The 25,815-nt window shown below is 47.2% G+C and overlaps 1 protein-coding gene across 3 annotated transcripts in view; it reads left to right on the plus strand.

Annotated features, from left to right (window-relative positions):
* Positions 1-25,815, plus strand: part of SH3KBP1 (SH3 domain containing kinase binding protein 1) — a 384,249-nt gene that overhangs the window by 284,116 nt on the left and 74,318 nt on the right. For all 3 annotated transcript variants that reach the window (XM_062183964.1, XM_062183966.1, XM_062183965.1), the window contains one exon: positions 17,362-17,469. In XM_062183964.1, the coding sequence (XP_062039948.1) occupies positions 17,362-17,469 (108 nt within the window). The remainder of the gene's footprint in view (positions 1-17,361; positions 17,470-25,815) is intronic.

The following is a 25,815-nucleotide window of genomic DNA, read 5'->3' on the forward strand; positions in this document are numbered from 1 at the left end:
TGAAGGTGATTTATTGCAGTTGTAAGTAATATTCATAGAGGAAAGAAAATGAGAACAAATCAGGTAAATACAAAGAAAAGTAAAAATTACCCATGGTGTCACTGCCTTCACATATTATTGTAGCAATTATTCTGCCGTACTTTCCCCGTACATGCACATAATTACCCTTTTTTAAAAAAGATTTATTGATTGATTTGAAAGTCAGAGTTACACAGAGAGAGAAGGGGAGGCAGAGAGAGAGAGAGACAGAGACAGACAGACAGAGAGAGGTCTTCCATCCACTGGTCCCCTCCCCAGATGGCTGCAATGGCCCGAGCTGTGCCGATTCGGAGCCAGGAGCTTCTTTCAGGTCTCCCATGTGGGTGCAGGGGCCCAAGGACTTGGGCCATATTCTACTGCTTTCCCAGGCCATGGCAGAGAGCTGGATTGGAAGTGGATCAGCCGGGACTTGAACCGGCGCCCATATGGGATGCCGGCAATGCAGGTGGCAGCTTTACCCACTATGCCACAGCGTTGGCCCCGTACTCTTTTTTTTTTTTTTTTTTAAAGTAAAATCATGCACACTATGTTCCTATGTTCTTATGTATGTCATTGTCTCTGCCATAACCCTTTGGAGTCTTCATTTTCTTCCTATGTTCTTAGGTATGTCACTGTCTCTGCCATAACCTTGGGCAGGTGGCTTGATCTTGCTCTGCCTCAGTTCCTGCATCTGTGAAATGGGTGATAAAAGTTGCTACCTCTTGGTGTTGTGAAGATTGCATCAGTTAAAGTAGGTGCTGTGGTTTGAATGTTTCCCTCTAAGTTCATATATTAGAAGCACAATCCCCATGCAACAGCGGTGAGAGGCTGGGCCTGTAAGGGGTGATTAGGTCCTGAGGACTGCTCCCATGAATGGATCAGTGTCAGCAGTGAGACTGTTGTTGTGGGAATAGGTTCCTGATAAAAGGGTGAGTTTGGCCACCTTCCCCTCTCATGCTGCCTTGCCCTTCTGCCTTCCTCGTGGAATTACTGACACAGCAGTAAGACCCTCAGTAGATGCAAGTCCATCATCCCTGAGCTTCCCTGCCCCCAGAGCTGTAAGGAACAAAGCTCTGTTCCATTTGAATTACCGAGTTGCAGCAGCACAAAAGAGACTAAGACCGTGGCTAAGGCAGTTGGAAAGCCTGACTCGCAGTAACTGCTGTGTAAGTGCTAGCGTTGTTACTATTTCTTGATGATATTGACGAGCTGTAATGCTGCAGCAGGGCCCTGTGAGGGCGTGTGCCTGGTGTCTGGGGAGACTGTACCCATCTGGTCTCCCCACAGAAATGTATGAGAATGTATTTCCCTCTCCTTGCCCTCCCTGGCTAGCCCCATTCTTTTTAGTCTCTGCTGCCAGGATTTAATCTCTGCTAATAATGCATTTTGAAAACAAGATTACCAAAGCTGAACATTTTATAACATCGTTTCCCAATTGATTTTGAAAAACGTGCCTTATATTCATGACATTAACCTGTCATCTTTCAAGTTACGATTTTTTTTTTTTTTTTTTTTTTTAGTTTATGACTCATGGAGGCATTTAAGAGAAGTCATTAAAATAAATACCTTTTTGACTTAGAAGTTCTTCATTTTCTAGTGAGCTGGTATGGTGTGATAAAATTGATCCTTTTCAGAATGGTTTTTACTAAAGACTTTGATATTTTAGTGCTGGTGGGAAAGGGGAGGCGGCTATTAAATGCGTTCCTTTGCTGCCTTCCTCAGGGCTTTCAGTTCAGAGGTTCTATTTAAAGCTCTGTCCTTCCCGTAATTTTTTATGGTGGCATTCAGAGAGGCCCTGAGGTTCTGTATGGACGCATGTGAGGCTTCTCAGATCCTAGATCAGGGCTCAGCAACCTGCTTCTGGAAAGGCCCGGAGGACACTTGTTTGGCTCTGGGGGCCATGCAGTTCTCTATTGTAGCTACTCACCTCTGCCCTTGTAGAGGCCAGGTGGCTACAGACATCCATGAGTGGGTGTGGCTGAGGGCCAGTCAGCCTTTGTTGATGGACTCTTAGGATTAAATATCGCGTGTGAGTAGTCTCCACATTCCTTGAAATATTATTCTTTTGATTTTTTGTAAAAAACTATTTGGAGCCTGTGGGCTGTCAAGAAATAGGTAGCAGGCCAGATTAGGCCTGTGGGCTGCAGTTTGCTGGCCCCTGAAAATAGAAGATGGGGAGATAGACTCATAAATATCCAACCAATTAATTTTCTTTTCTTTTTTTTAAAGATATATTTATTTATTTATTTGAAAGGCAGAGTTACAGAGAGGCAGAGGCAGAGAGAGAAAGAGAGGTCTTCCATCCACTGGTTCACTCCCCAAACAGCTGCAATGGCCGGAGCTGTACTGATCCAAGGCCAGGAGCCAGGAACTTATTCCAGGTTTCCCACATGGGTGCAGGGGTCCAAGCACTTGGGCCATTTTCTACTGCATTCCCAGGCCACAGTAGAGAGCTGGATAGGAAGTGGAGCAGCCAGGACTCAAACCGGCGCCCATATGGGATGCTGGCACTGCAGGCAGTAGCTTTACCTGCTATGCCACAGAGCCAGCTCCAACCAGTTTTTTTTTTTTAAGATTTATTTATTTATTTGAAAGGAGCCTAGAACTTCTTCCAGGTCTCTCACGAGGGTGTAGGGTTCCAAAGACTTGGGCATCTTCCACTGCTTTCCCAGGCCATAGCAGAGAGCTGGATTGGAAGTGGAGCTGCCAGGACTCCAGCTGGCACCCAGATGGGATGCGGGCACTGCAGGCAGTGGCTTTACCTGCTTAGTGCATAGCACTGCCAACCCCCAACCAAGTAATTTTCAACCAGGGTACCAAGACAATTTAAGAGGGCAAGGATTATTTTTTCTAGAAATACTGTTAGCATCATTGGACATCCATGAGCAAAAGAAAAAAAAAATCAAACCCCAAATTAAACCTAACATATTACACAAGAGTTAACTCAAAACGGACTAAAACTCTACATGTACAGCATAAAACATGAAAAAGTTATGAAAATAAGAGTTGTTAGACATGATGCCAAAAGCGCATTTCATAAAATGCTACATTGGACTGTAGCCAAACTGAGACCTCTTGTTCTACAGGGACACTGTGAAGAGACTGCTGTTGGCTCACGCGTTGTTCCCATCAGGCCATCTGAGCCCAGGGTTCCGATAGTAGTTGCCTGATACAGCATCAGTTTCAAGCTTGAGTTCTGTTCTGAGTCTTCCCAGAAAACTCTTCGTAATGTAAAGGCCATGGATCTGCTCTGTTGGATTCTGTCTCTGCCCCGATGCCCCTTTCCCCCAGGGTGCAGAAGGATGTAGCCATCTGGCCTGGGCTCAGCTGAGCAGCCTGAAATCCTGGATTTGATAGCAGAATGGTTTTTTTCTTCTTTTTACGAATTGCGCAAGACTACAAGCTAAATTGATTGAGTAGAGATTTAAAAAAGCTCCAGAAATTTTTGTGCTGAGAAGTAAGTGTTTTACTGGAAAAACATCTTAAAGGAAATGGGTATTTGGTGAAGAATGGAGGCAGAAGCTAAGACTGGAGGAACTTACTAGCAGCTGCCGCAGCGGGCATGAATGTTGTTGACCTTCAGAATGGTCATGGCAGTGCTGTTCACCTCTTGTCCCTCACCAGTCCTTATCTGTGAAATGAAGACAACCACCTCCTATCCCTTTTTGGCCTTCTTTGTATCTCTTGGAGGTGGCGGAAGAGCTAACAAAGTCTCTTTCAACATAATGAAAGATGCTCTTTAAATGCCACTGTCTTTATCAATGAAGAAAAATGGTTTTCTATCATGTCTACTATCCTAATGGAAGAAAAAGCCTGTTTGTGGATACAAAATCAATATAGTGCTGTAAACATAAATGAAAATCAAAACTTGGCAGTAGGATCCATGTCCTTGAAAAGTAAGCTATCCCTTTAGCCATGTCCTCTGGATGAGCTGAAGCTGCCATTAGAAGCAGCTTTTATGGTTTAACGTTGGGTGGACCTTTGGCCTAGCCACAGTTCAGTGCCTGGGTTCCATTTGTGGCACTGCCTCCTGACTCGAGCTTCCTGCTAATGGTGGGAGGCGGCAGTGATGGCTCAGGTAGTGGGGCTCGTGCCACCCCTGTGGAAGACCTCGGCCGAGTTCTTAGCTTAGGCCTGGCCCAGTCCTGTCCATTAGAAGGAGTCAGTAATTGAGGATGCAAAGAATGAATCAGTAGTTGGGAACTGAGTAACTAAGGAACTCACACTCATTCTCTCTCTCTCTCTTGTTTTCTGTCTCTCCCCCTTCCCGCCACTCACCTCTCCTTTCTTTACTCTGCCTCTGGAATAGATCTGCACATGACCTTCAGCACAAGGAAAGGATCAGTGTTTGAGGAGATAGATACGCATATCCTGATCTGAGCATTGCGCAGTATATACATGTATGGAAACATCACGTGGTACTCAGAAATATGCGCAATTTTCATGAGTCAATTTAAAACATACAAATATTTAACATTAAGTAATTATCTTAATGTAAATGAGCAAATACAAAGGAGGAATTTCTGTGCAAACATGTTTTATAAGTTCGCACACTTGATAATTCAGATGGGCAGAAAGCATGATTTGTATTTTGTGTGTAGCTTGCTCATGTGTTCTCAAATGCACTAAATGTCTCTTGTCACGTTTAGAGCCGGATTACAAGGACAGGCGAAGGGCCTCGCTAGCTAAGCATCTTGTTTTCACATGATTACTGACATTTGAAGTGCATTTGTGGAAGTAGAAAGTCTTTTATTCTGCTCTTAGAAAACAGGCTAAAACATACGTATTTTCTGAAAAAAGCTTAAGATTGCGTACGCTGCAAGTGCAATGCTGGAAGCCATAAGCAAATCTGGTGCGTGTGTTGTGTACAAAGCGTGCGGCCACATCCCCCAGTCACCAATATGAAGATGGTGAGTGACCCTGGAGGTGGGCCAGCATGGCGGCATCCGCTGGCTGCTCTGCTCTGAAGAGGCTCCAGAGGAGCAGCTTTTTAAAAGAAAGAAACAGGCCACGAGCACAGGGCCTTTAGGGCTTCCGCCCTTGGTTGTCTTCCATGAAAATCGCATGGAGCCTCCTGATGCCTGCCTGCATGACTCCTACTGCCTGTGGAAGCTCTGCCCAGTTTCTGAGGACTGGGAACTGGTTTAAGTTTTTTTCCCCCTCATTTCTCAGTGACATCTGGACTCAAAGGTTGCTTCTGTAGTGTTTCCTAACCCCTGTGCTGCGAGTGGGCTTCGGGGGCAGGAGAGCGATTTCCCCCTCTACTCTCTAGGGAGGATGGAAAGGGCTTCTGTCTGTTGAAAGCCCCTTCTGGGCTCATGACCTCCAGTAACCTTTGGCCCCCAGCAGGCTGTCATGGAAATATTGTCATTTTCTACATGTGCCATTATGTGAAAAAAAAAAAGGGATGACAGTGAGTGCATTATTTCCCTTCCTATATAAAGCTGTTTCACAGTGGCTCTCCTTTACCCTGGGGGATATTTCACCTTCCTTGTTAGAGAAAGGTACATATGACTAGCAAAGAAAACTCCAGGATAATTAAAAACCCTTGTATGTATCTTCATTTCAGACATTCTTTGTCTAGGAATTCATTTGGGAATTAGACCTTGAAATAGCTCAGACTTTTAAAGATAGACCTTCCAGTTCTGTGATACCTGGAAGAAAATAAGTTGGTTGTGTTTAAAAAACAGTCTTTTTTAAAGGACATGTGTAACTTCTGGTTGCAGCTGTAATGGAGTAAATGGTACTACACTTACCCTCCTGCCGTAGCCAACTGTAAAAATTGGACAAAATATATGAAGCAGCTGCTTTTAAAAATTTATTTATTTATTTGAAAAGCCGAGTTAGAGAGACACAGAGGTAGAGGTAGAGAGAGAGAGAGAGAGAGGTCTTCCACCCCATGGTTCACTCCCCAGATGGCCGCAGAGGCCCGAGCTGCACCGATCCGAAGCCAGGAGCTTCGTCCAATTCTCCCATGCAGGTGCAGGGGCCCAAGGACTTGGGCCGTCTTCTGCTTTCCCAGGCCATAGCAGAGAGCTGGATCGGAAGTGAAGCAGCCAGGTCTTGAACCGGCGCCCATATGGGATGCCGGCGCTGCAGGCAGCAGCTTCAGCTCCTAAGCCACAATGCTAACCCCCTGAAGCAGCTGCTTTAAAGCTAGATATTACCTGCAGCAGGGTGGGATCCTGGAGAGAAAGGCAGCACTGAAGTGGGTGTCACATCAACCCTCCCTGGCCTGGTGGGTGCTTTCTAAATTGCAGCACAGAGCAATTGAGCCCAAAGAGCAGTGGACTCAGTGGATGGAGGAAGCAGAAATCGTCATCCAGGGCTGCTGATGGGGCACAGTTTTCAGGGCAGGGAACTGCAGAGGAGTGAGCTGCATGAGCAAGGAGTTCCAGTCATCTGTACAGAAATCCAGTGAGTCTTTGGCCAAATACTAAACTGAACTTCCCAAGGCAATACTCCACTGGGTCTGGCAGAAAATAAGGACTTGGGATGGGGACTGGGAGCTGAGTGGATATCCCAGAGAACACCAGTGGTGGGATATATTGGAGTGCTGGCTAAGCAGAATAGACAAACCAGGAGTGCTGAACACCCCGACGTCCAATTGAGAACCAAGAAACGCCAGCCGTAGGAATAGTGCTACTTTGCACTCACCCTCAACAAAGTCTAAAACTTTAACAAACCTTGACAGGTCAAGCTGATCTGCAAGTGATTGCCCACCGTAACAAAATTCAACACTCTTCTAAGGAAGATAGCAAAGTCTAGTGTCGACAACATAGCAGTCGCAGTCGTTGAGAGCACATTATCACAGATATTAAGAAGGAAGAAAATTTGAGGTATAGTGTGGATAGCTTATAAAAGATGGAGGAGCTTTCCGGAGTCTGATTGTTGGGCATCAACACGTGCTTCAGTTAATATGGGTGTGACCAAGAGGGACTGTGTGTTCATTGAGTTGTTTGTATTTTGCATGTTACCATGGCATTTTTTATACTGGTCATACAATATATGAATGAAACAAATCGGAACTCTGATAATATGGACTAGTCACAGGGTCCTGGAGGGGTAATATGGGCAAGAATGCTTCTTAATTAGGCCGTACGTTGTTGGCCAATAAGAAGCCAGAATTGTTTTTTACAAGGAGGTGAACTCTAAGTCATGACTTACCTAGTATCACAGAAGAGTGAGTGACTTGCTTAAGCCCCAGTGGGCCTGGGATGTTGGTGTTTGGAATATGACATTTTCTTGCATAGTCTTGTCTCCAGGACTTTTTCCCTTGGGCTTCCCACATTAACTGTGGTCTTGCCAGGCCTTTCTTCATACACTGAGTGGAGTTCTCTTTTTCTTCTCTTACCTCATCAGCTGTGATGTAGATGAGCCTGCTTGGTAGCTGACTTATGGAGATGTTGGAAATTCTGAGCAGAAATCCCAGAATAATTGCATCTCTTGGGGAGGTGTTAACAAGCAAGCCAGAGCTCTGTGCTCCTGGGGTTGGCTTCTGTGGAGCCTTTGCTCAGCACCCCCCCCCCCCAAGGTTCCATGCAGAAGGCATTCATTAAGAGATGTTAAACGGAGCTTTCCATACTGCTGGTAGATGCTGAGGGTGTGAGGCCCCCTTGGGGGCACGTTGAGGCTCACTTGACAGCCGCAAAGAAATTGCGCAACACTCACTTTCTCCCTAAGTGATATCTCAGTCGTCAGAGGTGTTTATGAAAAGCAGCCACACTGGACAACTTCTCGGGAATTGGTACCAGGGCGCGTGGGAACAGTTGACTCCCAGGAGCTGGGACTGAACAGAATGCACTTCTATTTCATTTGGACCCAGTAGCGGGCTCAGGTTTATCTTTTCATTTTTTTGGTTTGAAATACCATTTCTTATTTTATTTTATTTTATTTATTTATTTATTTTGACAGGCAGAGTGGACAGTGAGAGAGAGAGAAAGAAAGGTCTTCCTTTGCCATTGGTTCACCCTCCAATGGCCGCTGCGGCCAGCGCACCACGCTGATCCGAAGCCAGGAGCCAGGTGCTTCTCCTGGTCTCCCATGGGGTGCAGGGCCCAAGGACTTGGGCCATCCTCCACTGCCTTCCCGGGCCACAGCAGAGAGCTGGCCTGGAAGAGGGGCAACCGGGATAGAATCCGGTGCCCCAACCGGGTGTGCTGGCGCCGCAGGCGAAGGATTAGCCTATTGAGCCATGGCGCCGGCCTGAAATACCATTTCTAAGCTATATATTCGTGTTTGAACTTGGAGAGGACATTTGTAAATCTGGGAGAACATGGCCTACATCTTGGGAATACTTCAAAAATTTTTATCATAATTACTGGCAAATAATAAGTTCATTCCAGGTCATCAGGTAAGCCTGATCATGTAGATGAGGCTGGCTTTGTATAGCTCATCTTGACCTGTTGTCTCCTTGTTCAGCTGGACCTCACTTCTTTAAAAAATTTATTTTCATTGTGTTTGAAAGGCAAAGAGACAGAGAAAGAACGATCTGCCATCTACTGGTTGACTCCCCAAATACCTGCAATAGCCAGGGCTGGGCCAAGCCAAAGCCAGGAGCCAAGAACTCCATCCAGGTCTCCCACGTGGGTGACAGGGACCCAAGTTCTTGAGCCATCACCTGCTTCCCAGCATGCACGTTATCAGGAAGCTAGAATTAGATGCAGGGCTGGGACTCAAACCAGACACTCGAATATGGGATGTGGTATCTTAACTTCTGCGCCGAATGCCTGCCTCTTGAGCACATTTGCGATACTTGAAAATGGAGAGAAGTAGATCAACAGCCTGTGGGAAGACTGAGCCATTCATCCGTTCAGCCATCATTTCAGAACTGATGTGTGTCAGGGACTGTACTAGGTGCTGCATGGATACGAAGGTCTGAAGGCAAGCTCCCCCTTTTCCAGGAGTTTACGATTTCCAAGACCCTTGCTACTCCAAAGTGTGGGCCTCACACAGAGTAGCAGCATTGGCACCACTTGGGAAGCAGAAATGCTGAATTTCAGATCTGTCCCAGACCTATTGCGTACGAATTGGCAACTTTACAAGATTCCTGTGTGAGAAGAATGCACATTAAAATTAGATAGATGTATATGTATATGTATAAAGTTGTCTTTTTCCAAGAAGCACTGATCTAAATCGCTTATTTATCAGCCTGCACCTTGGAGTGACCTAGGGACTTTTTAAAAGCACTTCCTGTATGTACCCACCAACATTGTGATTTTGTTGGTGTGGGGGCTAGTCCAGGCATCAGAATTTCTAAAAACTGTCCAGGGAACGCTCAAGATGCCGCCGGGAGTGAGGGCCACTCGTCTGACATGCTGCTTCCCACTACTGACAGAACAGCCCGAGGGGAGAGTGTGGCTCCTCCTTTTAACCAATGGACATGCCAGGTGGCAAGCTGGTCTCTAAGGAGCGGAAGTGTCCAGACTAGAGGTAGACACGCTAGGTCTCCCTGCTGACTCCTGGCTCACGTGGCACTCTCTGTGCCCACAGGCCGTCTGTCTGGGAGTTGCCCTCTGCTAGTGCCTGGCATGATAGCTGTACGGAGGGCCTGAGCACTTGGGCCAGGTTACCCGGGGCCATGCTGGCAAGATTGAAGGCTGATGTTGACATCTGGGCAAGGCCTCCTGCTCCGACACACCCAGGGCCTTGGCCTCCCTCCCCTGGGCCCCCTCCAGGCATGAGAGCCACTGCCAGACGATTTCTCCTAAGGCAGCAGGGACTGGGAGTGGCTCATCTGCACCCGGAAATGGAGCTGGGCCATGTGACAAATGTGTGGGAGCCTAATTAAGATGCATTCCTGCCCATATTACCCCTCAAGGATCCTGCGACTAGTCCATATTACCAGAGTGCTGACAATTACAAGTGGTGGTGTGCCATTCTATATCTTGCAAAGGTTTTTACCTGTTCCAGGAAGCTGAGCTCCGTCTAGCCCTGCTGGCACTCTGCTTTCTCTCCCTACGCTCCTCTGAAGCATGGCCAACCAAGTGAGCTGTGGCTACCCTGTGACCCAGAAGGTTCTCCATTATTACTGGTGGCCTTTGCATTTGATAAGGAGAAGTAGCCTATTTCTCTGTAATACCTGCCTGGTGATGAGGCACAGGGAAACCACTGGGGGCATTTTGAGGAGTTGATAATGGAGGAGTGGTCGGTCTGTGTCAGATGTAAAATACCTTTCTGTGCCCTTGATAAGGGTCCAAGTCACCTATCCTAAGCTCTCATGCCAATAGAGCTTATTTCTAAGCGTCGTTTTTCCAGAAGCTTCCATCTGCAGAGTCTCTTTAATGTGTTGCCACCTCCCATCGCATTCAGAGGTCCTCTTTTCACCTGCCCTTTCTCATGCTTATTGGAATCTGAAAATCCACTAGAGCAACTGCTGTCTCATGTCATGCCTATAGTAGTGTAATTATTAATACTGTCCAGGCTTGAAATAAATTATAGTATTTTGTGCCACATTATGTTTTTCAGCATCAGTCAGTGATTACCTCATAGTCCTGCCTTCACTCAGCTCATTCTGTCCTCCTTGGGAACATGTGCTTTCTCTCTGATGGCATTCTGGCCTCGCCAATCATTGATCACTTGCCCCTTCGTTCTGCCCTGTCACATACAGGTGCCATCTTGCCTTCATGCTTCACAACATTGTTGCATAGACATTGCTTGAAGGCCTTTGTTCTAAGCTCCGATTCTTCTTCTTTTTTTTAATTTATTTTTTATTTAGTAAATATAAATTTCCAAAGTACAGTTTATGGATTACAGTGGCTTCCCCCCCCCCCATAATTTCCCTCCCACTCACAGCCCTCCCATCTCCCGCTCCCTCTCCCATTCCATTCACATCAAGATTCATTTTCAATTATCTTTATATACAGAAGACTGATTTACAGAAGTAAAGATTTCATCAGTTTGCACCCACACAGAAACACAAAGTGTAAAATGCTGTTTCAGTACTAGTTATAGCATTACTTCACATTGGACAACACATTACGGACAGATCCCACATGAGAAGTAAGTACACAGTGACTCTTGTTGTTGACTTAACAATTTGACACTCTTGTTTATGGCGTCAGTAATCTCCCTAGGCTCTAGTCATGAGTTGCCAAGGCTATGGAAGCCTTTTGAGTTCGCTGGCTTCGATCTTATTCTGACAGGGTCATAGTCAAAGTGGAAGTTCTCTCCTCCCTTCAGAGAAAGGTACCTCCTTCTTTGATGGCCTCGTTCTTTCCACTGGGATCTCACTTACAGAGATCTTTCATTTAGGTCTTCTTTTTTTTTTTTTTCCAGAGTGTCTTGGCTTTCCATGCCTGAAATGCTCTCATGGGCTCTTCAGCCAGATCCAAATGCCTTAAGGGCTGATTCTGAGGCCAGAGTGCTATTTAGGACATCTGCCATTCTGAGTCTGCTGTGTATCCCGCTTCCCATGATGGATCGTTCTCTCCCTTTTTGATTCTATCAGTTAGTATTAGCAGACACTAGTCTTGTTTATGTGACCCCTTTGACTCTTAGACCTATCAGTGTGATCAGTTGTGAACTGAAATTGATCACTTGGACTAGTGAGATGGCATTGGTACATGCCACCCTGATGGGATTGTATTGGAATCCTCTGGCATGATTCTAACTCCACTATTTGGGGCAAGTCCGATTGAGGATGTCCCAAATTGTACATCTCCTCCCTCTCTTATTCCCACTGTTATATTTAACAGGGATCACTTTTCAATTAAAATTTAAGCACCTAAGAATAATTGTGTGTTAATTACAGAGTTCAACCAATAGTACTAGAACAAAACAGAGAAAAAATACTAAAATGGATAAAGTATTACATTGTACATCAGCAGTCAGACCCTGCAGGCTCAGGCAGTCAAAGCCAAAATTAACTATTAGGATTGCATCAAATTGAGAAGTTTCTGTACTGCAAAAGAAACAGTCAGGAGAGTGAAGAGGCAACCGACAGAATGGGAAAAAAAATATTTGCAAACTACGCAACAGATAAAGGGTTGATAACCAGAATCTACAAAGAAATTAAGAAACTCCACAACATCAAAACAAACAACCCACTTAAGAGATGGGCCAAGGACCTCAATAGACATTTTTCAAAAGAGGAAATCCAAATGGCCAACAGACACATGAAAAAATGTTCAGGATCACTAGCCATCAGGGAAATGCAAATCAAAACCACAATGAGGTTTCACCTCACCCCGGTTAGAATGGCTCACATTCAGAAATCTACCAACAACAGATGCTGGCGAGGATGTGGGGAAAAAGGGACACTAACCCACTGTTGGTGGGAATGCAAACTGGTTAAGCCACTATGGAAGACAGTTTGGAGATTCCTCAGAAACCTGAATATAACCCTACCATACAACCTAGCCATCCCATTCCTTGGAATTTACCCAAAAGAAATTAAATTGGCAAATAAAAAAGCCATCTGCACATTAATGTTTATTGCAGCTCAGTTTACAATAGCTAAGACCTGGAACCAACCCAAATGCCCATCAACAGTAGACTGGATAAAGAAATTATGGGACATGTACTCTATAGAATACTATACAGCAGTCAAAAACAATGAAACCCGGTCATTTGCAACAAGATGGAGCAATCTGGAAAACATCATGCTGAGTGAATTAAGCCAGTCCCAGAGGGACAAATATCATATGTTCTCCCTGATCGGTGACAACTAACCAACCACCAAAGGGGAAACCTGCTGAAGTGAAATGGACACTTTGAGAAACAGTGACTTGATCAACTCTGATTCTTCTTTTTAACATCGATGTTTATGTGAGAGGGAAAGAGAAGGAGAAAGAGTGAAAGAAATCTGCCATTTTCTGGTTCATTCCCCAGATGCCCACAGCAGCTGGGGCTGGGCCAGGCCAAAGCCAGGAGCTGGGAAACTCAGTCTAGGTTGAGGGGCAGGGACCAAAGAACTTGAGTCATCACCTGCTTCCTCCCACAGCACACATTAGCAGGGATTGAAATTGGAAGCAGAACCAGGACTCAAATCCAGATACTCTGATATGGGATGCAGGCATCCCAAGCAGCATCGTAACCATTAAGCCAAATGCCTACCCCCAATCTCCAGTTCTTGAATGTTGTCTCTCTCTCTCTCTCTTTTTTTTTTTTTTTTTTTTTACATGCAGAGTGGACAGTGAGGGAGAGAGAGAGAAAGTCTTCCTTTACTGTTGGTTCACCCTCCAATGGCCACTGTGGCCGGTGTACCGCACTGATCCAAAGGCAGGAGCCAGGTGCTTCTGCTGGTCTCCCATGCAGGTGCAGGGCCCACTGCGCTCCTGGGCCATAGCAGAGAGCTGGACTGGAAGAGGTGCAACCAGGACAGACTCTGGTGCCCCAACCGGGACTAGAACCCGGTGTGCCAGCGCCCCAGGCGGAGGATTAGCCTAGTGAGCCGCGGCACCGGCCTGAATGTTCTCTTTTTACAGCTTCCTACTCCCCTTCTTCTCTCCCTTCACACTCTGCGCTCCAGCCCTTGACCTTTCTCTTTTTCTGGGTTCATGCTGTGATCCTCCTCTTCCAGGCTGTCCTGCTCCTCTTGGTCCCATTTGTTTTCATTCCAGCCTTGCCTGCCTTCCTGTGTTCCTTTGCCATCTTGATTCACTGCCTCTGCCTCTCCCACTGGGCTCTGAGCTTGAGAGCCCCAGGAGGCCATGATGTTTTTCTTTTTCCCCCTGGATTGCTCTCCTATCCTGTGCATTTTAGGTCCTCAATAAATAAATTGAATTTGCTATTATTTTACACTCCTGCAAGCACAGCCCTTCTACAAATAATGTTCTCTCATCACTGCCATCAGAAGCCTAGCTCTTTTGTCTGCTTTGTTGAAGAGGACTTATTTTCACTTCACATTTTGCTGTCAAAATTATTCCTGTTTCCCTTAAATTAGCTTCTGTTGCTGGGGGAAAAAAATGCCTTGGTTCCCTGTAAATCTCTCTCCCACTGCAGGCATCCTGACCCTGTGCCCGTGTTTGGTCCTGCAGCAGGCTCCTTTTTAGCTTTTCTCATTAGTCTCATCACACTGGCAGTTTTCATTTTTGACAGTGTGTATCTCGTCCATGGGCATTGTGTTTATTCTTTCACTGATGAGAACAATTAGATACGGTGTGTTCTCCCTTCGTGCTTTCCGTCACTTGCTTCGAATTACACAATGATTAGTGCTGTTGGTGTTTTCCTTAGGAGCAGAGGGTAGATGAGCCATCCAAGCCATCACCAATGGGAGATATGATAAATTTAATGTCATTATGCACTGTTTTCCTCTGTAGGCGTGCATAAGTTCTCAAGTTATTTTGGATAGGTTTTTGCTTATTAAAATTTTCTTTATTGTTTTTCTCACATACGAAGCAGAAAGGTTCTCGAGTTGGGGGTGTGTGTGTGTGTGTGTGTAGGTGAGATTAAGGAGCATGGATTTGCACCATTTAGAAAGAAACACAGCACTAAACATAGTTGAGTGTCTTTTATGGCTGTAGTTTTGTACCCCATGAACAGAAGTGCAGGTGGAGGGAAGCCCAGTCCTCACATAAGCAAACCCTGCATACATGAAAAGATTTATGATCATCTGAAAATCTGTTAGTGCATCACTTCTCCTTGACCACTTATTTGATACCTGTTATCCAGAAAGACTTAGTATAATATTGTGTCTTTCATGTGCATCTCTAAGCTCCCTGGAGGTACGGACCATGTTTTCCATGTGTTTAATGCCTATAGAACTGAACATGCATTCTGCATTTAATAGACTTTTGTTGGATTGAATATCTTAGAGTGCCAATTAGCACAGTATCGAGTGTTAGAGAAAACATAAAGCGTTCATTAGAGTCACCTTTCCTAAAGGTGAGTTTGAAGTTAGGTTTTGAAGATGAGAAAGATACATCTAGAAACAAGAAGAAACAAAAAGGTGTCCGAGGAGCCAGCGCTGTGGCGCAGTGGGTTAAAGCCCAAGCCTACAGTGCCGCCATCCCATATGGGCTCTCCCTCTCCCTCTCCCCTCTCCCCTCTCCCCTCTCCCATTTTGTCTTTCAAATAGACAGAATAAATCTTTAACAATAAAAATTTAAAAAATTTAAAAAGGTGCTAGAACTCTCTTTGGACACAGAACCTTCTGGATGGAAAGACTTTTTTTTCTTTAAATTTCTAAAGATGGAAGAGGTGAAAAAATTCTATCTCCTGCCTTCATATGAAGTTTTTCTGGTGTTATTGATGGAATTTATAACACCTTGGGGTCACAAGAACCTCAGAAGCCAATAAATCCTGCCATTACCTTCCGTGTTTGAAATTCGCTTCTTTGGGGACTAATGCTAGGTTGTCCAGGGGATGCTGAGACATGGGCAGGAGCAGACTATTGACCTGAACTTCTCATTGGCATTTTCCCAGAAAAATAAGCATTCTCATGATGGAGATCTTTTTTTTCCTGCGTAATTCTGAACTTGATTCTCTAAGTTTCTTTGTTTGGTTTTGGTTGACACTAGAATTTATAATCTACCACTAAGGAACAAAGTCCAAAAACTGCATTCGCTTCTAAGGGGTCATTGTATCCTTGTAAGAGATACCACTGGAGGAGTGGAAGGTGGTGATCATTTATTTCCCACCTGAGGTGGCCCCCATGCTGACTTATTTAAAATCCCCAGAAGTTCAGCTAGAGAGAAGCCATCTTGCCCTGTAGTAATCTAAGTATTGGGCTGCAGGAGATGACAAAACTCAGGGTTCAAGAGTCTTCATGGGGGTATCGTTATGTGGCGCACTGTGCAAAGGGCTGGAAGTCTAGCGGCAAGCAAGTGTGATGTGTTCCTCGCCTCGCTAGAAAGTCTGGTGTAGCAAGGTCCAGTGAGCCACAATTCATGGCCCTTGAGGAGCCGTATCCGAGCCCTAGGCCAGCTCACATGTGATGCTTGAGCTGTCCTGAACATTTCACTAACCCCATCAAGTATTGTGGAGGACCATGAGACCTCTCCATGGGCCCTCAGTGTGACCTCCTCTCTTTCTTGACCATCTCCTTGCTTCAGTTGAGATCTGAAAAGTGGGTGTCAGCTGGAAGTTGTTGACTACAAATCTGAAGATGGGGCTTTTACTCAACATTCCATATTTGACAACAGTAGGTATACTGTACATGCATTGGGTGGGGAAGTGATACTCAAATGAGGAGGTTTCCAGCAGGCCAGGAAAGTCCTGGATCAGGTGGTGGAAGTAGAATTGGACCTAGAGAAGAGATGTGAGATCTGTTGGAAGGAGTTGGACTTCCAGTCAACTGAAAATGGGAAAAATTAGAAGTGGTTGTTTGGCTGGAGGTTGAGTGTCCACTAGAACATGGGGCCATGTAGGCTCAGGATGGAAGCTTGGAGAAGGCCAGGCTCCTGCTTGTTACCCTCTCCCTGGGCAGGATTGACGAATGAATGAACAGAGTAGAAATGATTCAGAGGGAAGCAGGTTGCATCTGGAAGAATGAATGGGCTTATTCATTGGATAAGCAAACGTGGAGCTCTGGCAGGTGGAGGAAGGGCTTTTCATGGGGATAGCTGGGCCCTCAACGTGGAAGGGAGAAGGGGAAGGAGAAGGGCGTGCTAAGGAGCTTGCTGCTGTGAAGTGGGCTTCCTCTTGCACTTGGCTGCCTGTCATGAAGCCTTTTTTCATTTTCACAGGCTTTGTGACAGACTATCAAGGAAGCTATTTGTGCATGTGATATTTTCTCAGCCGCCGTTACAATTAATGAAGTGATATTATTTCAGTAAAATAAAAATGAATAAAATAGGTAGTGTCTCATCTTTAAAGGTTCGGGGGGAGATGATGACCTGATTGCATCAGGGCCTCTGAAAGCAGCGTTTTGTTTTTTTTTTTTTTTTTAAGATTTATTTATTTGAAAGATAGAGTTATAGAGAGAGGTAGAGCCAGAGAGAGAGAGAGGTCTTCCATCTACTGGTTCACTCCCCAAATGATTGCAATGGCCAGAGCTGAGTCAGTCTGAAGCCAGGAGCTTCTTGTGTGTCTCCCACGCAGGTGCAGTGGCCCAAGCACTTGGGCCATCTTCTACTGCTTTCCCAGGCCATAGCAGAGAGCTGGATCAGAAGTGGAGCAGCCGGGACTCGAACCGGCACCCATATGGGATGCCAGCACTTCAGGCTGGGGCTTTAACCCGCTGCGCCACAGTGCCGGCCTCGCAGCGTTAGGTTTTGAGTCCCTATTGGCAGCTCTAGCACTTTTGGTCTCTCTGACTTCGGGGTCTGTGCTCACTGAGTAACCATAGTCACATTGACATCAGCGTTGAGGGAGGGGCCTGCCGTTCCCTGGAAAGGTGATGGCAGACCCCACTGGAGGTTGCTTGCCCCCATTTCTCACTCTCTGCTCTCTGGTTCCTAGGACTGCATCGACGTAGGCTGGTGGGAAGGAGAGCTCAACGGCAGACGCGGAGTGTTCCCTGATAACTTTGTGAAGCTGCTTCCACCGGACTTTGACAAGGAAGGGAATGTAAGTCTCTATGGCTTTCATCTCCGCCCCCCCCCCCCCCATCCCCACCCCGCCCCACTCACACTGTCATAATTATGGCTCCCATGATGGGACTTGGGATGCGGGATGGGGGAAATCTGGGGTCATGCTTAGGACGTTGGCACTTGTATTTTCTGAGCCTCTGGCTGCCCTGTGCCCTACACACGTTCATTGTAGGACTCATCTGTCAGTTGGCAACAGGGATCCTTACTCTAGGATTGTTGTGTGTGTGAACAAGGGATGTGTGTGAGGTACTCTGTTTAGTATGTGGCAGCTTTGAGAGCTCAGATAAACTGTGAGAACCCGAAGTGCTCCATCTGGTAAGCGAACTGCCTGTGTCCCGCATAGCCCGGTCCTTGGGGGTGGTGACATAGCCAGGAATGTGCAAGAACTTTATGGTATGCGGGGGTAGTGATTTGGTCTCACCCATCCTGTTATCCACCTCAGGGCTCTTGATTCAGCCCTTTGTATGACTTCTGCCTACCTTTCCATGCCTGGGCCCTCTTTATGCCTTTGGGGGCTCCGTTACTGGATCACGCTGAGCCCAGCCTTGCCACATCACCAAGGATGTGTGGGATGGATAGCTACACTGCTAGTGGATGGCTTGCCAAGGATGCTAACCTAGCATTCACGCTGTTTAGGTAAACGGTTGTTTAGGAAGCTTGATGATTCTGGCACCTGCTGAGGTTGTGCCCTGTAGACTTTTAGATTGGTTTGAAGCCCAGGACCACACTTTTTAGGCTTCTTAATAGCTTTGTTTTTTGTGTTGTTCAATTGAAGGATTCTCTCTTAGAATCTGAGTTTGGATTGTAAAGAATCTGGATTTTGCTTCTAAATGTTTTCTAGATCCTTGATGTAGCATTAACATCGGCCAGGGGTTTGTTAGACCCCATCCCAGACTTGGTGCATCTGAGTCTGCATTTTCACAAGATTCTCCGGTGATCTGTTTGCATGTTACAGTTCGGGAAGCAGTGGTGTAGAAGCAGCTGTTTGTCTAAGTGATGGCAACTCTACCTTCCAGTACTCCTGACCAATATTTCAGGAAGGAAATAAATTCACACAGGAAGAAAACTCCTTATTCAATAGAGAAATTGTCCACGAAGCAAAATCACTTGGAACATGTTTACTGAGGACTAGAGAAGTGGTGTATTCTCACTTGACAGAAGATCAGTCAGTGCAAAAAAGACACTAAACACTTAGGAATGACTTAAAGTAAGAGGGCGCAGGAATGTAATTTGGCAACCGTTTACAGAGTATAGTAGTTATGGCCCTAGGCTGTAGCATCAGCTAAACCTGGGTTTGAATCCTGTCTCTGCTGCTTGTTCTGTAGCCAAGGCCATGGCACTGCATATCTCTAAGGCTGAGTATTCTCATCCCTACAATTGTGAGAATAGCTGTAGCCACTTTGGTAAACAGTTGAGAAGATTAACTGAGATAATGCGCATGAATTCTTTAGTACCACGTCTGGAAGTTGACAAATGCCCCAAAACAGATTAACTACTGCAGACTTTATGCTGTAGGTTGAACATCCCTAATCTGAAAACACAGAACCCCAAAGGCTCCAAATCTGAATTTTTGCATTAGGAATGCCCAGCAGGTAAAGTCTATGCAAGTTTTCCAAAATCTGAAACACTTCTGGTCCCAGTCATTTCGGAGGTAAGGGATACTCAACCAGTATTCCCACGAGATGGGGAAGGCACCAGCTAGGACTATGAAGTAATCACAGATGGCTGGATCAGGTTCCTTTTGCTTCATCTGACCAAATTTGGTACCCTAGTGAGATTCTCTGGGAATCCAGATGCATTGGGGAGCTTTGGTGTGTAGCCACTAGAGAGACATCTTGTGATTGATAAAACACATTTGTAGAGAAAAGCCAATGCAGAATGCCACTGTGTTATCTCATATTTTTTTCTGGTTCTGCTGCTGCCTGGTGATTGTGTGTCTTCCTCATTCACTTTCTCTGCATGCATTCAGTGCTTTCTCTGGGCTGGGCGCTGCGCCGGTTGATTGGAAGTGAAGTGCACACATGGTTGCTGGCCTGCTAGGTTTAGTGTTGGGCAGCAGCAGGTGTGGTGTTCTGGCGGTAGAGACCTGCCAGACCTTGCAGAACAAAGTACCTGCAGTGTGGGCCTCTCCACGTGAGTGGAGGTGAGGGAATCCTCAGAGTGCCTGCAGCACCCTTCGCACCCATCCTCATGAGGGTGAAGGCTGGCCAGTCCTGAAGCATTGGATGCCAGCAGCTCCATGTGACTCCTCTCCTCTGGCCAAGGGATTTCAGTGAGCGTGCCATCCTACTCGACATTCACTGCCTGCTGCTCACTGAGGCAGCATAGGTTTCTGTTGATTTCTTAACGTTGTTAAAGACTTATTTAGTCGTTTGAAAGGCAGAATTACAGAGAGAAAGAGGGGGGGAGAGAGAGAGAGAGAGAGATCCTCCATCTGCCGGCTCACTTTCCAGATGGCCACAATGACCAGGGTGGACCAGGCCAAAGCCAGGAGCCAGGAGCTTCTTCCGGGTCTCCCATGTGGGTGCAGGGGCCCAAGGACTCAGGCCATCTTCTACTGCTTTCCCAGGCGCATTAGCAGGAAGCTGGATTGGAAGTAGAGCAGCCAGGACTCTAACCAGTGATCACATGGGATGCCAGTACTGCAGGTAGCAGCTTAACCACGATGCCTGTCCCAAGATTTTTAATTGACTGAAAAAATTGTATGTATTTATCATGTACAACATGTTTTGAAATACATATACATTATGTATACATTACAGTATGACTAAATCTAGCTAATTAACATCTGTGTTGCCTCATGTAGTTAAGTATTTTTGTGGTCATAGGCAGTATGGTTTTGAAGGCTAAAGCAAAACCGGGATCATTCATTTAAGCTGTGGGTGAAGCCTACACTTGCCCCCTTGTGGCATCTTGCCTTCTAGTTCTCTGGGCAGATTTTAGTGGGGCAGTAAAGGCACTCAGGCAAAAGAGACTCCAGGGTTTGCCCTTCTGGAAACTCCGTGTTACGTAAGGTTATGTAAGGGAAGCACTTCCACTGCTAGAGCGAGGTTGTCAGTGATAAGCAGACTCGCTTGGGTTGCTGTTGGGCCATACACACTCCTTGGGTCCCCATGGACATCCCTTCAGCCCCAGGCAGGCAGCCCCCATGTCTGGTGGGTCTTTTGGCCCTGGCCCCCAGGGAGCAGAAAACCTAATTTTGAGGGAAACAATAGTGTACCTGTCAGACAAAGTAATACCTAGAGCTGCGGAGTGATTGTGTAATGTGACATGCAGCTTTGAGCAAATTCAAAGTATAATATCCCTTAGCATCCCTGTGGCCTAGAGTCCCAGCCAGCCAGCTTGGCCCTGGTTCTGCTGCACCAGGGTGCTGGAGAGCTGCTGACAAGGGGACTGGGCTTGGGGCTGCTATTTGCTGAGTTGACATTGTAACACTGATTAGAATCATTAACACGGAGGCTCTTGGGGAATGACAGAGTCTGAAGCATTGTGCCACCAGTTTCAGCAGATGTCCTCTTGTCTTGCCAGTGACTGGGGCTGCAATCGTTCACCCAGAGAAGAGGGCGACCTGCGCTGATTAGGGGAGACAGCGGCAAGCAGCGGTTTTCAGCAGCAAGGCCCTGACTCTAGGCAGCACGGGGGCATTCTGATGAGGCTGCCGTGTGGATTCGGCTGCTTACCACCGGGCCTTTTGGAATTCCTGGTGGTCTTTCTTTCCCAGAGCGTCACCCAGGTGACAAATGCCTTGGAGCTTCACCTCAAGGTATTCCAGGAGAGCACTCCTGGATCCTTGGTGCATCTTTTAGAGCAGTTGTGTAAGCGGTAAAAGGGAGCGCCTCGATTCCAGGGCTGGCTGCTTAGTTGGAGCCCCGACAGTAAAACGGAATAGCAGAATGAAGTAGAAACATTCCGAGGGCTCGAATGCAACAGTGTGTGGACTCCGTGGTTGTCACCGCAGCACAGCCGGAAGCTTGGACTCCCAAGAGCAGCACCTGCAGTTTCCCATTTCAAAAGGAAACCATGGAGAATGGTTTTTCTGGGGGAAAAAAAAAAAAAAAAACAAAAAAAAAAAACCATAGCTTAGGAAAGTCTCAGGCTCCGGTTCTTTTAGGAGAGAGTCCAGATGACCGCAGCGGTGCCCCTGCTCTGGCGTGTGTGGATTGGAGGGCTCCGTGCCTTGTCAAGGATGAGGGTGTTGCCAGGGCTCCCCTAGCACTCTCCCCGGCCATGCTCCACAGTGGAAGGTCCCTTCATGGCTGGAGGGACTCCGAAACCTGCCCGCCAAAGTGGCCCTGTGACTGGGCTGCAGGCTCGCCTTTGCCAACTTGCAGATGTGTGTGGGTAAGAGGCTGCCAGCTTAGAACCGCAACAAGGACTGAGATGTCAGCCAGACTGGAAGGCAGCACGTGCCTTCCCTGGGCCTTTGCCCCTGTGGGCCCGAGTCCCTAGAAGCCAGATTCCACCAGAAGCTCCGTTTATCTGGGAATGTTACCGGAGAAATTGCAGGGTTCTTGTCTTCGCACAAGAAAGAATTCAGGCGTGAGACAGAGAGTAGTGGGAGGTAAAATAGCAAGGTTTATTAAGAAGGAACATCTGTAAGGACGGATGGGCACCTCTCCAGACAGGGCCTGAGAGAGAGTGCCCAGTCCCTCAGACTGGGGGAGAGCGGGGCTGCTTGGGTGAGTGGAGAGTACACCGGGCCAGGCCAGGCGGGCGGCTCAGCAAAGATGCAGAGAGCTGAGCATGCAGTCCAGTTGAGGCTGGGGGTTTTAAGGAGATGGGTCTTGCTTCCCCACCTCTGCTCCTCTTGGAACAAAGGGCTTTTTGGATGTAAATAGAAAAACTTCTCTTGAAGGTCTCAAACAAAGGACTTTATGGATGCAAATGTTATCAGACCTGAGGAAGCAGCAGGGTGTTTGAGATGCAGATACTGGGCTGCACCCGGGAGATTGTGGAAGATTTATCAGGCAGGAAGCAGGAGGGGTGAGGGCCTCCTGGCAGGTTATCTGGTAGAAGGGGGCAGGGCAGGCAGGATGCAAAATCTGGGCTTCCCCTGAAACATTGTTAGGATGACTTTGAGATGCAGATGCATATAGATGTCTCCTCTTTAGGCCTGTCACACACACATAAGCTCATAACTGACTTCCTACCTAACAGGAAGGCAAGGAATCCAAATGAGAGGAAGCTGTTGTCCTGACAAAAGATCTGGCAGGTATTGCTGGAGGCCACGTCACACACCGGAGAGAAAGCTCTGCCAAGAGAGCCATATGCTGAGTTCAGCGAAGCCAAGATACTGCTTGCAAGAGCCTCTCTGTTGGCCTCAGCTTGGTCTTTTTTCTCCATTGCCTGACTGACCAGACCCTTCCTGTTCACGCCCGTCTCCAGACGCATTGGGATAGTATCTGTTCAGTTTCCCACATTCTTGGTTAGAGTTGTGTGCCAACCCAGCCCCTTGAGATGGTTCTAGATTACTCAGCAGAAGCTTTCCAGGTTTGAAACTTTCACAGAAGAGGAAGTCACTTGCTTCATTCCCACAGTGGCTGGCCCACCATGGGTGAATTTTGCTGCTTTAACTCCATTTTCTCTTGACCATGTTCTTAGGAGGTCCCTTATCTTAACTCACATAGCAACCTGGTTGATAAAGTCTGTTTTTCTTCCTTCCTTCTCTTCCTCTCCTGTTTGCTGCTGTCTCTTATACTGGTGCAAAAGAGGAAGAAAAATGCCAGGTGGAGGGGAAGCTGGGATCTTGTCAGGGCCCCCTCTCCAGACAAAGGGGGCCTAGGTCCTTCCATGTGGACTTTGGGTTGGGCATACAATTAAGGCATCATTTCCAGGGTAGGGTAGATGGAGTGAAGGAGTGAGCCAAGGAGCCGAATGCCAAAACCTGGCTGACCACCCAGTACGCCATCATTCTAGATAGACCCAGCCAAGAGGGGGGCCCATGCGTGTAGGCCACTGGCTGGAGGCTAGTGGGAGGAAACTCAAGAGAGCCCCCCCGCCCCCGCCCCAAGGGGCAAATTACACGGTGGCTCCCTGGGATCTCTTGTGCACGTGACAGGGCAGGCAATCGCTGGGCACTCTGGAGGGCTCTGAGGGGCAGTTACAGACATGGTTATCACCCAGAGCATAGCCCCGGCTACACACTGCACAGAGATGGCTGCTCCTCCAGGGACTTACGGGAAAGTCAGAGCAACGGCCCCCTGACGTGTTTCTAGATCTGTTGAGGGGGTGTCCGGGTCAGGAAGTGTGTACTTATGTCCCCTCTTCAGCTTCACATGTGGACACTTCAGGTGCATGCAGGAGCTTCCCAAATCCTTCCAAAATCCAGCTGCAGTTTGTTTCTAAGATCTGAACCATCCTCTTCCAATAAAGGCCCCCTGCCATGGTTTGAATATGGTCTGTTCCCACCAAAACCCATCTTGTCGCTGCACCCCTAGCCGAGCCGTGTTGAGAGGCGGTATGACTGTAAGAGGGATTAGGATCATGGGGGCTCCACCCTCCGCAGTGGATTACTGGACACACTGGGTGAGTTGTCTTGGGATTGCGCCACAGGAGTGGATTCCTCCCTGGCCCCTCCCCTCAGTCTCTCACACACTGGTTCCTTTCACGTGTACCCGGTTGTCTTTCCACTTTGCACCATGAGTTGAGGGAGCAAGGGGCCTTCACCAAAAGCCAGGAAGATAGTAGCGCACTGTTCTTGGGCTTCCAGAAGAAGGAAGAAGAAACCTTTTTCTTTATAAATTTCCCCATCTCGCATCTCTGTTATAGCAACAGAAAATGGACCAAGACAGCCCCTGAAGGGTGCTGAGCCCTCAGGGTACACTCCTCTGGTTGTGTGCAGCAGGTCACATCTCTGGGGCCAGAACTCAGAAAGCACAGACTGGCTTAAGAGGCAAAATGGCACGTCACGGTTCCTGCCGGGGGCAACACGTAGGCCAGCTGATGAGCTCTTTGGCTTGGGACTGGCCAGTCCTGCCAAACCAAGGAGCCGAGTGAGTTCAGAAATCCTTCAGCAGGTACAAAGCTTACCTTCCAGCTGTCTCCACTCTGGAGCCTTCAGCTCTCTTTGCTTTCTGGTAGCAGAATGCTAAAAATCCAATTTAGCTAATCTGTCCTTTGAAGCATGGGTTTTCATCTCGGTCTGAGCCAGCAAGTCAACAAACAGGCAGATGGATCTGGGCGCATTAAGGCCTGTGCGCCCTGTACACTTGATGGCCACAGAAGGCATTCGACTCTCCCAGAGATCAGGAAACATCGGATCACTGATTCTGCCATTGGCATTGTCATGTCGGTGCGTTCAGAATGAATTCCTACAGTCTGGACATCGAGAGACGTGAGGTCTGAGCCCCCTCTTGCTGCCAGCTAGCTGTTGACATAGCCCCTGTGGGCCTCGGTTTGCTCAGGTGTAAAGGGGGAGCCCTGTGACTCATCACTTCTAGCTTTAACGTGCACCATTTTTTTTGTTTAGCATTTACCGAAAATGGAGCAGGCTGAAGTCACCTGAGTTTAGAGTGTTTTACTTTCACCAGGAAGGTGGGGATAAACAGAATGAATCGAGCAGTGCCTCTAAAAATTCAAAATTTAAAATAGTTGTCTGAATTGAAAGAATGTTTCTACCTGTGCCGGTATAGGAGCTGGTTAGTGTCTCATTGCTGTTAAACCCCACAGGAAACCTTGAGCTACTGCTTAAACTGGCAGACACCCAGTGCCATCTCCGTTAGCCAGCCACAACTGGGCATTTCAGAGACAAGCGCCAGAATGCGCTCATGTGTTTTTATTTGAGAATAATGAAGTCCTGTGATGAAATGTTTATAGTCCCATTTTGTAGAATTTTACCCAGCCTACCTTCTCAGTTCTCAGTGTCCTGTCTTCCTGTTGTGTTCAGAACAAAACAAGGCAAAACCAAGGCCCCTGTGCAGTGCCCTAGTGATCCTTTAGGGGGCAGTCTAGAACGGCCTGGAACTTTGACCATAATTTTTGTTTTCAGCTACCTTAAAAGATATCCTGTTTGGAGATGTGGCATCTCTCCTCATCCAAGGAGGCAGGAGGGCGAGGTCTGATGGAACCAGAGAGAAACAGTGAGCCTACATGTAAACCTACTCTGCTAACAGGCAAAGGAGACACCTGGCCAGCGCTGGTCAAGCCTGGTTAGATGCAAGACGGATGCTCTCAAACTGTTCCTTCCTTTCAAAGCGAGGCCTCAACATAGACTCACACCTCTGCCTGCTGCGTTGCCACCTTCACACACACACTTGCTGTGACCACACTTCTCATGCACTGTCTGTTAGCACAACATTTCCCCTCCTCCCCTTCACCCCGCCCC

The sequence above is a fragment of the Lepus europaeus genome, chromosome X, assembly GCF_033115175.1.
Source record: "Lepus europaeus isolate LE1 chromosome X, mLepTim1.pri, whole genome shotgun sequence".
Taxonomy (NCBI): Eukaryota; Metazoa; Chordata; class Mammalia; order Lagomorpha; family Leporidae; genus Lepus; species Lepus europaeus.